Source organism: Physeter macrocephalus, chromosome 16 (genome assembly GCF_002837175.3).
Source record: "Physeter macrocephalus isolate SW-GA chromosome 16, ASM283717v5, whole genome shotgun sequence".
Classification (NCBI taxonomy): domain Eukaryota; kingdom Metazoa; phylum Chordata; class Mammalia; order Artiodactyla; family Physeteridae; genus Physeter; species Physeter macrocephalus.
The window spans coordinates 21,854,213-21,867,060 of NC_041229.1; the positions used below are offsets into that span (position 1 = coordinate 21,854,213).

Here is a 12,848-nt window from a genome sequence, read left to right on the forward strand (position 1 = left end):
CCGGTGCGCCGCAACGGGCGAGGCCACAACAGTGAGAGGCCCGCGTACCGCAAAAAAAAAAAAAAAAAAAAAACAAAAAAAAAACTTCGGACAGAGGTTTTTTTTTTTAAATTTTCATTGGTGTATAGTTGATTTACAATGTTGTATTAGTTTCAGGTGTTCAGCAAAGCGAATCAGTTATACATATACATATATCCCCTCTTTTTTTAAGATTCTTTTCCCATATAGGCCATTACAGAGTATTGAGTAGAGGTCCCTGTGCTATACAGCAGGTTCTTGTTAGTTATCTGTTTAATATATAGTGTTGTGTATGTGTCAGTCCTAATCTCCCAGTTTATCCCTTCTCACCGCCCCACCCAATCCCCTGGTAAACATGTTTGTTTTCTACATCTGTGACTCTGCTTCTGTTTTGTAAATAAGTTCATTTGTACCTTTTTTTAGATTCCACATATAAGCAATATCATATGATATTTGTCTTTCTCTGTCTGACTTACTTCACTCAGTATGACAAGCTCTAGGTCCATCCCTGTTGCTGCAAATGGCATTATTTTGTTCTCTTTTATGGCTGAGTATATAGGTACCATTGTATATATGTATCACATCTTTACCATTCATCTGTCAGTGGACACTTAGGTTGCTTCAATGTCCTGGCTGTTGTAAATAGTGCTGCAATGAACATTGGGGTAATGTATCTTTTTGAATTATGATTTTCTCTGGGTATATCCCCAGGAGTGGGATTGCTGGGTCATATAGTAGTTCTATTTTTAGTTTTTTAAGGAATCTCCATACTGTCCCCCCTAGTGGCTGTACCAACTTAACAGTCCCATCAACAGTGTAGGAGGGTTCCCTTTTGGAGAGTATTTTTTAAAAATAAAATAAAGGATGTTCTTCTAGCTTTATGACATAACTTGAATTACAGAGAATTTGCACTTCTTTGCATTTTTGAATTGTGTAATAGAGTTTTAAAAGTTATTAGGCTTTTGCCAAGTTAAAAACGAGGTAATGTTCATTTGCATATGTGCTAATTTTAAGAAACTGTACAGATTAGATTCCTTGCTACTATTTTGACTTCTTTTGATAATGAGAAAATTAGAATTAATCATTGTTTTGGGGGGATACATATATTTGACAGAACTAGAAGAACAGACTCGAAAAGCTCTAGAACTGGACCAGGAACGAAAACGAGCAAAAGAAGAAGCAGAAAGGCTTGAAAAGGAGCGTCGAGCTGCTGAAGAGGCCAAATCTGCTATAGCAAAACAGGCTGCCGACCAGATGAAGAATCAGGAGCAGCTGGTAGGGAACCTGGGTTCTGTTAGGGGAAAAGAAAAATTCAGACAAAAGCGTGGACGAAATCGGTCCTGCAATTTCAGAGTGTTTATTCTCTGAGCACAAAGGTGTTGGTTAATTACGTTTTCAAATCCCCTCACTGTGGTATGTGTGCACTCACTGCAAGGAACTTATATCTTTTTATTCAAATGTATTTTAAAGCAGTAAGTAGAATAACAAAGAATTATGAAAACCATAGACTACATGGACCATTATCTGTATTCAGACAGAGGAATACCCATCATCACAAATGAAATACCAGTGTAAAAATAGACAATTTGGAGGTTGCAGTATTTAGCACAGTAAATAAATGATCAGTATTGTGCAGCCACTACCAAAAGTGTGTTGTAATGTATCCAAAATCAGCAGTAAAATTTTGTTTGCTAATGAGTACCAATAAAATAATAAAATAAGTTCAAATAATGGAAACTTAAAAAAAACCCACCTTTGTAAAATTAAGTATATTATACCTTCTGGAAAGCAAACCAAAGAGACAAGTGTGGAAATAACAAAGTGTGGAAATAAGCCTAAAATGTTTATTTCTTCTTTTAAAAGGAAACCTAGAAATAAAACCATAAAAGATACATGGAGCCTGTGGCTAACAAAAGATTCTGATTTGCTTAGATTTTGTATAAGCCACTGGCATGTTTTGCTTTAGATAAGTTGACAATTACGTATATTCTAAACCCTGTAAGATAACCGTAGGTTAACTATAAGATAGATCATAATTGATTGGGTTTTTTTGTGTATTTAGTGGACTTGCAAATAATGAGGAGTAGGCATGACACCTAGAAGATTTGGGATTTAAATATTGGTTTAGGCATTTCCTTGCTATGTGTCTTTGGGTCTTTCTGAGCCTCAGATCCCTCCTTTTGAGAAAAGGAATAATACCACCTAATAGTGTTGTTGGGGAATCAAATGAGATTATTTGACAAAGTGCTGTTTAAATTATAAAGTATTATGTAAATAGAATTCTTTTTCCTTCTGTAGGCTTTAACAGATAGTTTATTGATGAAAGTTAAAAAATAGCTCCTAGGGCTTCCCTGGTGGTGCAGTGGTTGAGAGTTCGCCTGCCGATGCAGGGGACACGGGTTCATGCCCCGGTCCGGGAAGATCCCACATGCTGTGGAGTGGCTGGGCCCGTGAGCCATGGCCGCTGAGCCTGTGCGTCCGGAGCCTGTGCCCTGCAACGGGAGAGGCCACAACAGTGAGAGGCCCGCGTACCGCCAAAAAAAAAAAAAAAAAAAAAAAAAAAAAGCTCCTAGGTTCCTGCTATGAAAACAGGAATAACTATGTGTATATAGAATAATAAAAATTTTTTCACTTTGTCGCATTAGCTCATTATACCTAGTACAAGTAAGATATTTATGCTCTTAAAGAAATAGTTCCTTTTTTTAAACAGAAGACTATCTATGAAAAACATATAACACAGTCCACGTGGGAATTCCCTGGCGGTCCAGTGGTTAGGACTCTGAGGCTCCACTGCAGGGGGCACGGGTTCAATCCCTGGTCAGGGAACTAAGATCTCGGAAGCTGCATGGCATGACCAAAAAAAAAAAAAGTCCATGTACATTAAAGCTTTTTTGACTTAATATAAATGACTGAAAATATATTACTTTTTAGTATTGGTAATTGTTTTGTTTATTTTAGGCAGCAGAACTTGCCGAATTCACCGCCAAGATTGCGCTTCTAGAAGAAGCCAAGAAAAAAAAGGAGGAGGAAGCTACTGAGTGGCAACACAAAGTAATCATTTGTTCATCACTATAAATTATTGAACATCATTTTGTACCCAGCTGTATGTGGAATTTATAGAGATAAACATAAGATGCTGTCATGATTTAGAGGGGAAGAGGTACCTCTGTATGAATATATATGTACTGTAGTAAATACTAATCTAGTGATAATAAGCTAAGTACTTTGGGAACACAGAAGAAATGTTTAGTTTCAGAGCGAATGAGGCAGGTGTTGGGGAAACCCTTATAAATTTAAGCCAGCTCTTGAATAATACATTCAATTTGGGGGTAGAAAAAATGGAGACTGAAGAGGAAGTTATTCCAGATCGAGGGAATTGAATGAGCATAGGAAGTATAAAAGCACATGACAGATTTGAAGTCAACTAGTAAGTGGGCAAAACTTAGAGTCTGTTTTCAGAAATTAGGAAGTTAGAAAGGGAAAAAGGCTAGAAAGGCTAGAAAGTTAGAGAGGGAATTAAGTTGTGAAAGGCTTTAAATAAATGCCCTGCTAAGGCAAGATGCTGGGAAATATCTGTAGACGTTGGGCTCTGAAGATTTCAAAACAGGATTGTAACATGACCAAGCATGGTTTTATAAAACAGCTTAGTAATCAGCATGAAGGATAGATTGGGATAGTGGGCAGGATTACTTAAGAGCTAATGACTCACACTAAGGATGTGGCATTGAGAAAAAAGAGGAACAGGAATTATTGAAGGACATTTTGTGGTAGACTCAAAGGGGCATGGCAACCAAATGATTGGATGTAAAGTTGAATTAGAAGAATGCAATGAAGATGATATTGAGATTTCTGAGTTCCTACGTAGATGAAACCACTGTTGTCTGAAATGGCATAAAAGTGAAAAATTAGGCTTTATTTGGAGGGGTAGGGAATATAAGATAATGAGAATTTAATTCAAACTTTAATGTTAACTCTTAAATGGAACTATAATAATAATTTTTTACACTCAAAAGTATATAGTTCTCTGATTTTTCTACGACAAAATGTACTTATTACAGAAAGCAGTTTTGTTTCCCTCTTAAATTTTCCTTGTAGCACTTCGGATTTCATAGGGAAGTTTTTGGTGTTGAGAGTTATGTATATATGTATATATCAATAGAACTCTACAAAAGGAAAAACACTTAACTTTTTTGTTAACACTACTTTCTTTATTAGAATTGTATAGATCCCTTTTAGGGATGATTTATGAACTTCAGGGACACGTAAACTTATAAAAATAACATATCACAGAGGCACATCCTGTGAATTGTAGAAATTAGGAAATGCATGCAAAAGAAAAATCACATTCTTGCAAACTGGGATCACTATTTTAACACTGTAGTGCATATCCTTTCAGGATCTTTTCCTATTTGCATATATGTATACATACCCATTTATATGTCCAGAGTGAGATCATACTGTACATACTGTTCTATTTTAGTCAGTTTTCATCTCATCTAATATTAGACTGTATTCAAAAATTTTTCATTTAGATATAATTGACATATAACGTATTTTTAGTGTACAACATGATGATTCAATATTTGTATCTATTGTGAAGTGATCATCACAGTAAGTGTGGTTAACATCCATCACCATATATAGCTACAGAAATTTTTTTCTTGTTATGTAAACTTTTCAGATTTACTTTCTTAGCAACCTTGAAATATAGAATATACTATTATTAACTGTAGTCCATATGCTGTACATTATGTCCCCATGACTCATTTATTTTATAGCTGGGAGTTTGTGCTTTTTAACTCCCTTCTCCCATTCCTCTTCCATTTATGCCTCTGGTAACCATCAGTCTGTTCTCTGTATCCATAAGCTCAGTTTTTTTTTTTTGTTTGGTTGGTTTATTTTTAGAGTCCATATTATAAGTGAGATCATGTGGTAATTTGTCTTTCTCTGTCTGACTTATTTCACTTGGCATGATACCCTCAAGGTCCATCCATGTTGTTGCAAATGGCAAGATTTCCTGGGACTTCCCTGGTGGTCCAGTGGTTAAGACTTCTTCGCCTTCCAATGCAGGAGGTGCATATTCAATCCCTGGTTGGGGAGCTAAGGTCCCACATGCCTTGGGGCCAAAAAACTAAAACATAAAAAAGCAGAAGCAATATTGTAACATATTCAATAAAGACTTCAAAAATGGTCCACATCAAAAAACAAATCTTAAAAAAAATTCCTTTTTTATAGTGGAATAGTATTTCACTGTATATTAATATTTATACCACATGTTTTTTTTAATCTGTTCATCTACTGATGGACACTTAGGGTGCTTCCATATATATCTTGGCTATTGTAAATAATGCTGCAGTGAATGTGGGGGGAATGCATATATCTTTTCAAGTTAGTGTTTTTGTTTGATAAATACCCAGAAGTAGAATTGCTGGATTATATGGTAGTTTTATTTTTGAGTTTTTTAAGGAGGAATCTTCATACTGTTTTCCACAGTGGCTGTACCAATTTACATTCCCAGTGAAAGTGAACAAGCGTTCCCTTTTCTCCACATCCTTACCAACACTTGTTATTTCTTGTCTTTTTGATAATAGCCATTCTAACAGGTATGAGGTGTTACCTCATTGTGGTTTTGATTTGCATTTCCTCGATGATTAGTGATGTTGAGCACCTTTCCGTGTGCCTGTTGGCCATCTCTATGTTGTCTTTAGAAGAATGTCCATTCATATCATCTGCTCAGTTTTTAAAATAGAATTAGTTTTTTTTTTCTATTGGGTTGTATGAATTCTTTATATATTTTGGGTTTTAACCCCTTATCAGATATATGATTTCCATATATTTTCTCCCATTCTATATGTTGCGTTTTCATTTTCTTGACATATATTTTTTGCTTTCAGAAGCCTTTTGGTTTGAAGTAGTCCCACTTGTTTATTTTTGCTTTCGTTGCTTTTGCTTTCGGTGTCAAATCCAAAAATTTATCACCAAGACCTATATCAAGGAGCTTACCGCATGTATTTTCTTCAAAAGTTTTATGGTTTCAGGTCCTACGTTCAAATCTTTGATCCATTTTGAGTTGATTTTTCTGTATGGTGTATGATAGGGGCCCAGTTTCATTCTTTTGCATGTGGCTCTCTAGTTTTCCTAGCACCACTTATTGCAGAGACTGTCCTTTCCCCAACCTATATTCTTGGCTGCTTTGTTGTAAATTAATTAACCATATATGTGTGGGTTTATTTCTGGGCAGACTATATTTAGAATTGAACCTAAAAGTCTTCTATAGCTAATTTGCCAGGCCAGTGTCCAAAGTAGGACTTTGCATTGCATCTGTTTGCTCTAAGTCTCTTTTAAAGTAGGACAGTTCTTCTTTTTATGATATTGGTTTATTAAAAGGACCCACAGATTGTCCCTCCTCCTGTATTTGTCTAATTCCTTTCTTATGGTGTCATTCAGCTTGTCTTTTTATCATCAATATTTCTTGTAAGCTGGAAGATAAACCTAAAAGTTTGAAGGATTCAAGTTAAAAATTTCTGGCTATGATGCCTCATAGGTGAGACTTGCAGATAATTTATCATCCAAACTAGAACACTTTTGAGAGTGAAAGGGGGTGTTGTTAATAATTACACCAGGACAACAGTGTAAAGCAGTACTTTTCCAGACAAACCAGCACAATATCATTACTCAAATAATTGGTGATGTTGGATACTTCCTGTTGTATTATATCAGAAGACATTTAATATCTGATTAACCCACCATTAGTTGTTTTAATTGATCATTGGACTAGAGTAATAACAGTCTGTTTCCTCCATTGTCTGGTTATATTTTATCGTTGCTGAAATGTAATCTATTCGATGTGGAATTCTTTGGCATTATACTTATATCTGCTTTCTCATCAACCATTTGTAAAACAATTTTAGCAACAGTTGATAATCCTTGCCAGAATTAATTTTATTAGGGTTTTGCACAGTGGTGTCTTTAATTTTGTCATGTACCTGCTGGCATTCTTCTATAAAAATAAGCTTTTATCAATAGGGCCTGTTTTCATTACCCTGAAATATAATTTATATTAGAAAGAAAGGATAATAACTTGATTTTTTTTTGATGTGGACCATTTTTAAAGTCTTTATTGAATTTGTTACAGTATTGCTTCTGTTTTGGTTTTTTGGCCGCGAGGCATGTGGGATCTTAGCTCCCTGACCAGGGATCGAACCTGCACCCCCTGTATTGGAAGGCGAAGTCAACCACTGGGCTGCCAGGGAAGTCCCAGGATAACTTGATTCTTTTAATTACCAATTTTCAAAGTAAATTGCTGATAAACTTATATTTTATGTTCAGGCTTTTGCAGCCCAGGAAGACTTGGAAAAGACCAAAGAAGAGTTAAAGACTGTGATGTCTGCCCCTCCTCCACCTCCACCACCACCAGTCATTCCTCCGACAGAAAATGAACATGATGAACATGATGAGAATAATGCTGAGGCTAGTGCTGAATTATCAAATGACGGGGTAATGAACCACAGAAGTGAGGAGGAACGTGTAACAGAAACGCAGAAAAATGAGCGTGTTAAAAAACAACTCCAGGTATTTAAAATTTGCAGTAGTATGCACATTTAAATATAGTTTGCATTTTCCCCATTTGTTAAGACAAACTTATTTAAAAAGGAACATTTGATTTTTGGAAGCCTTTACCTCTAGCTGGCCTTGTGATTGGTTTGTAAGTACTTGGCCTACAGTCACGTTATTTCATTTTTTCTGTTGTATGTCCTTGTTACCAGATGTTTGTTAGCCTTGTGTAATGAGGCCTTAATTAGTAAGCTATTATTTAATTATAACTTGAGCCATGTTAAAAGTAGAACATAAAATACTGTGTTTAAAAAACAAGTAAATTTCGTTTTTAAACAGTATACATTAAAAAGAAATAATTTAATAGACTACCTGTATGACATTACATAATCTGAAATTTTTGTTGAGATTTTGTAATGGCAAAAGGTCAGTATATTAAATGTACATAATTAGATTAAAATAGTAAATTTTAATATTACATCTATTAGAGAACTTAATAGAATCAGTTCTCTAATTTTTAAATTGGTGAAATCTTTAAATATAAATAAAAGAAAATGAGGTGATGGTTGTAATAAGTGTATTAAGACTTTTGGAGAAAGCTTCTCTCATGGTGTAGAATTTAGAACTTACAGTAACATTCAATAACAGCTATATTGAACCTTTTGTAAGTCATTTCAAGTATGAGATGGGAAAGTTTAAGGAAATTTAGAATAATACACTCATCACGGTTGCGGAGTGTAGAAATGAAAGGCCATGGGTATTCCTCTCTAACCACTACCCCCCACCATTACTAAAAGTACAACAAATGTAAACACTTTAAAGAAAAAGATTTCACAGTGGAAATTTTAATATACTAAAAAGTCAGAGATTTGTTATATATGTATTTTGTGTCTTTAAACCTCTTCCATAGGTTTTTAAAATCTAAAAAAAAAAAGTTAATAATGGTCATACTTTTTATTTTTTAAACATAGGCATTAAGTTCAGAATTAGCCCAAGCCAGAGATGAAACCAAGAAAACACAAAATGATGTTCTTCATGCTGAGAATGTTAAAGCAGGCCGTGATAAGTACAAGACTCTGCGACAGATTCGGCAAGGCAATACAAAGCAACGTATTGATGAGTTTGAAGCAATGTGAGAGCTGTTATTTTGCATACATGTTCTTCATAAGCTGAACCACCAACAGAGAAAAGCAGGCCTTTGCAGATGTGATGGAATGCATCTCACCTTGCCAAAGCACTTACACCAGTTTGACTGTGGTAGCTAAAAGACATTTAAGGGGAGCTTTTCAACATTAAGGCAGTGTGATATCATGCTTGGTTTTCTTTTTCTTTTGGGCCAGGGAATGGAGAACAGTGTTCCATCACCTCCTTTTTCACATTTTTCATTTTCCATTTTTTTTTTCTGTTGAAGATTAACGCTAATTATCATGTCTGACAAATGTGTATGTATGATTTAAGCACTTTGTACATTTTAAAGGATGGTGGTGACTTAATGAGTGTTTAGGTAGGGCACTCTGTTTTTTCTTCCATATTTTATCTGCATGTATTTCCACATTCTCTCTCATTCATGTTTTCTCAGTGTGTACTTCTCATACCTTGATATGCCCTGTAACCATAGCGCTGCCACTATACAGATCATTGGCAGTGATTAAAATGAGCATAGGTGGCAGGGTGGATAGTCTTTCATCATTGTATAGAAGATGGCTATGAATCATGAAAAGGATTAGAATGTTTAATAGTGTAGTGTACAGCTAGTGGTTAATTTTTTAAATCCCAATTTAATAACATTATTGGATATTTGTTATTTGCTTACTTAATTACGGTCATCTTTTGACAGCTGAATTGATTGGTGTTTCATCTCCTGTCATCATTTGGTTTTCTTTGCCCATTGATCTTACAAAGGTATAGACAGCAGGTAGTAAGTAGTACCTAGGAAAGTTTATTGATGAAACACTACTGCAAATAACAGTTGTCTCTGAAAGATTCTTTCATAGATTGATTTAGAAAAACATGTTTAATAAAAGAAAAAGCACATTTATTGGTAATTGATTATCATCATTAATAAAACCCTGGACCTTGCTAGAAGGGCAGCATATGAAAACAGCAGTCCCGAGGAGGGGACAGTAATACTACCTCACTACTATACCTGCGATGACTGGTCGTTCAAACACAGTGAAGTGTGTAAGCTATATGTTTTATAATACATAGTGATACTGTCAATCATGAAGGAATATTTTTGAGATTTCTTTTTTCTTCAGAATATCTTAGAGTGCTGAATTTTAACTGCCTTTTTGTTGATCTGAACTGTGGGACTCTGATTTGTATTAAAATTGTTAGCGCTCACTGGTATACTATCTTCCTAGAGGGGTGTTGTATGTCTAAGGAAGTGTGTGTGTGTGTGTGTGTGTGTGTGTGTTTGAGAGAGAGAGAGAGAGAGATTGCCCTTGTAGCATATGACGACGAATGTTTGTACCTTCATTTCTTGATGTAATTATTACATAATCATTTTAGCATATTTGGTTTCTAAATCATTGTGCTTATTTTTTTTCAATCTAAAAATACTTAAATTTGGTTAGTTAATTCTGTTTTAGAAATTATAATTTTATAGGTTATATTAATTTCAGTTATGTTTTACAAAGAAGTCTTTCCAGTTTGAAAGATGTTCAATATTCACAGGTTCTAACATTTTCTTTATTATAAAACATTTAGATTTGGAGATAAGGAAAGCCTTGTTTTCTCTGGGTGGTTCAGCTACTTTCCATTTGGTATTATGCATTCAAATTTACATTTATCTATTAAAATTGCCATTTTGTTAGACATTTTTCATGCACAATAGATTCAAGTTGTGTCTGAAAATCTCTGTGCTTTTTTGATTTTGCTGACTTTAAAAGGATTAATCTGGGCAGACATTATGAAAAGGAAAGGTTGCATTTAATATATTTTTTCGATTTAGTAAGACAAAAGATAACTGGTTAACCTTGAAGTGACTGTTGTACGGTGGTTGTGCACACGCTTCAAAACACTGTGGAAGAGGACATTTCTCCTTGCAGCATATTAGAGGAACAGATGATAAGCCCTACTATTCATGGTTTAAAGCATGTGTTCACTCTTCCAAAGCATTAAAGCAATTGCCATAATAGGTGAAAACTTGGATTTTTATTGGATTTTTGTTAATTTGCTTCATTTTGAATTGTGTGCACTACCATTCCTACATCAGTTTGATATCAGTGTTGAAAAATTACCAGTTATATTTGCTGTTTATAATCTATTTGTAGATTAGAATTAAAATGGATTTAATCCATTTTTAAAGCTGTGTGAATTTTTCTAAACAGGAACAACTATTTGCAGTATGGGTTTTCATTAAACCAATTATAACTTTTATTATTAGCATTTGAGAAGCACATGTTCATATAGCAATGTAAAAATATATTAATGAGTATTTGGTAAATTCCAACAGGCTTTTGCCATTAGCATAATTTTGTGTTGTACAATTAAGTTACATCTATAATTTTGGATAACATTCATTGGTTAACAATAAAGTGACAAAAGCTCATGTCTTCATGCTTCACTGTTGTTATTTAACATGGATTTCTTGTATATTTCCTGAATATTATAATCTCTATTAGATCCATAAATCATTACATCTTAAAAATGAGAAGTGGATAGGAAAAAGTTCAGAATCCTCATACATTTACTCTTTCCCCCAAACTATATGTCTCTTTTCGTATGGAAGTAATAGTGATAATTCTCCAGAAAAGTTAAATCATTAAATTAAATTGACTCTCTTCATAATAGAAAATCATTTAAGATTTCTAATCATTGCTTTTCTTGTATAGTGAGTGTTTAGTTTTCTTAAGGAAGAAACAGTTTCATTGTCCTTGATTAATCTCACTATTAAAATGCTAATGTTCTTTAAAGAACTGTATACTAAGTGCTTCTTACTAATTTTTATCATAAAGATTATTCTTCTTAAATAACAAGTGATAAATCTGTTCTAAGTATAGTAAAAGCCAGTTGTCTTCTCAGTTTATAGTAATATTTAACTGTCACTTTATTATTTCTATTCTCAAAGACAGGTGGTGACCTCTCTATTCTGGTCCTGTTAGAAAAGAAAAGGGAATTCTGTAGTATAAGATTTTGCTTTATGTCTAATTAGAGTCCTTTTTTTAAGAACTAGAATTAGCACTTAGAAAGTTATCTTACACTGTATTGGAACTCACTCCTGGTTATCATTGGAAAGAGTTCCAATGTTAGTGCTGTGTTTAAAAATAAAAAATGCACATCACTTTCTGTCTCAGTTCTTATTACCTGTTGATTGGTGATATTTTTAGAATTGAAGAGAAAAGATTTTTTAGATCCCACAGTATCCCATTTTATGTATGCATAATGAAAATAGTCTTTTAAAATCTAAAACTTAAAAACTGAAGTATAGGAATTACTGCCTTTAGAATTAATTTAGTGAACTGATTAGTAAACCCAAGCTTAGGTATCTTTAGTAAGAATAAGGGGAAACATTTAAATATGGAACTACACTGGTAGACAGTCCTCTCTTCTTTAAGTTTGTTCTAAATGAACAGAACTTTAGCTTTTCTTATTCTGTACTTCATTCTTTTTTTAACTAGGAGATAATCTATTAAATATTCTAGTGTGGTTTATCATGTAGAATGACAATATTCTACTACATTTTCAAAAGCACAGTGATTCAGCAGATAACTTCATAAAATGTCAAGGCAGTATGACTCCTCATATTCTACACTGTTTGCAAGGAAAAATTGGCTCACGATCGTGTTTCATATATTAAAGCTTATCACCATCCCATCCTTGGCCTTTCCAATTAAATAATCTTAATTCCCATTTTTTCCTAGTGGACCTATTTCTTTTTTTTTTAAATTTAATTTTATTTTTTTATACAGCAGGTTCTTATTACTCATCAATTTTATACACATCAATGTATACTCGTCAATCCCAATAGCCCAATTCATCACACCACCATCCCCACCCCGCCACGGCTTTCCCCCCTTGGTGTCCATACGTTTGTTCTCTACATCTGTATCTCAACTTCTGCCCCCAAAACCGGTTCATCTGTACCATTTTTCTAGGTTCCACATACATGCGTTAATATACGATATTTGTTTTTCTCTTTCTAACTTACTTCACTCTGTATGACAGTCTCTAGATCCATCCACGACTCAACAAATGACCCAATTTCGTTCCTTTTTATGGCTGAGTAATATTCCATTGTATATATGTACCACATCTTCTTTATCCATTTGTCT

The 12,848-nt window shown here is 34.1% G+C and overlaps 1 protein-coding gene across 2 annotated transcripts in view; it reads left to right on the forward strand.

Moving 5' to 3' along the window:
- The window catches only part of RDX (radixin), a 47,977-nt gene extending 36,852 nt beyond the window's left edge, over positions 1 to 11,125 (forward strand). For both annotated transcript variants that reach the window (XM_024131309.1, XM_007117896.2), the window contains 4 exons: positions 1,133 to 1,293; positions 2,977 to 3,069; positions 7,348 to 7,590; positions 8,544 to 11,125. In XM_024131309.1, coding sequence (XP_023987077.1) covers positions 1,133 to 1,293; positions 2,977 to 3,069; positions 7,348 to 7,590; positions 8,544 to 8,708 — 662 coding nt within the window. In that variant the 3' untranslated portion in view covers positions 8,709 to 11,125. The remainder of the gene's footprint in view (positions 1 to 1,132; positions 1,294 to 2,976; positions 3,070 to 7,347; positions 7,591 to 8,543) is intronic.
- The last annotated feature ends 1,723 nt before the right edge of the window (positions 11,126 to 12,848 follow it).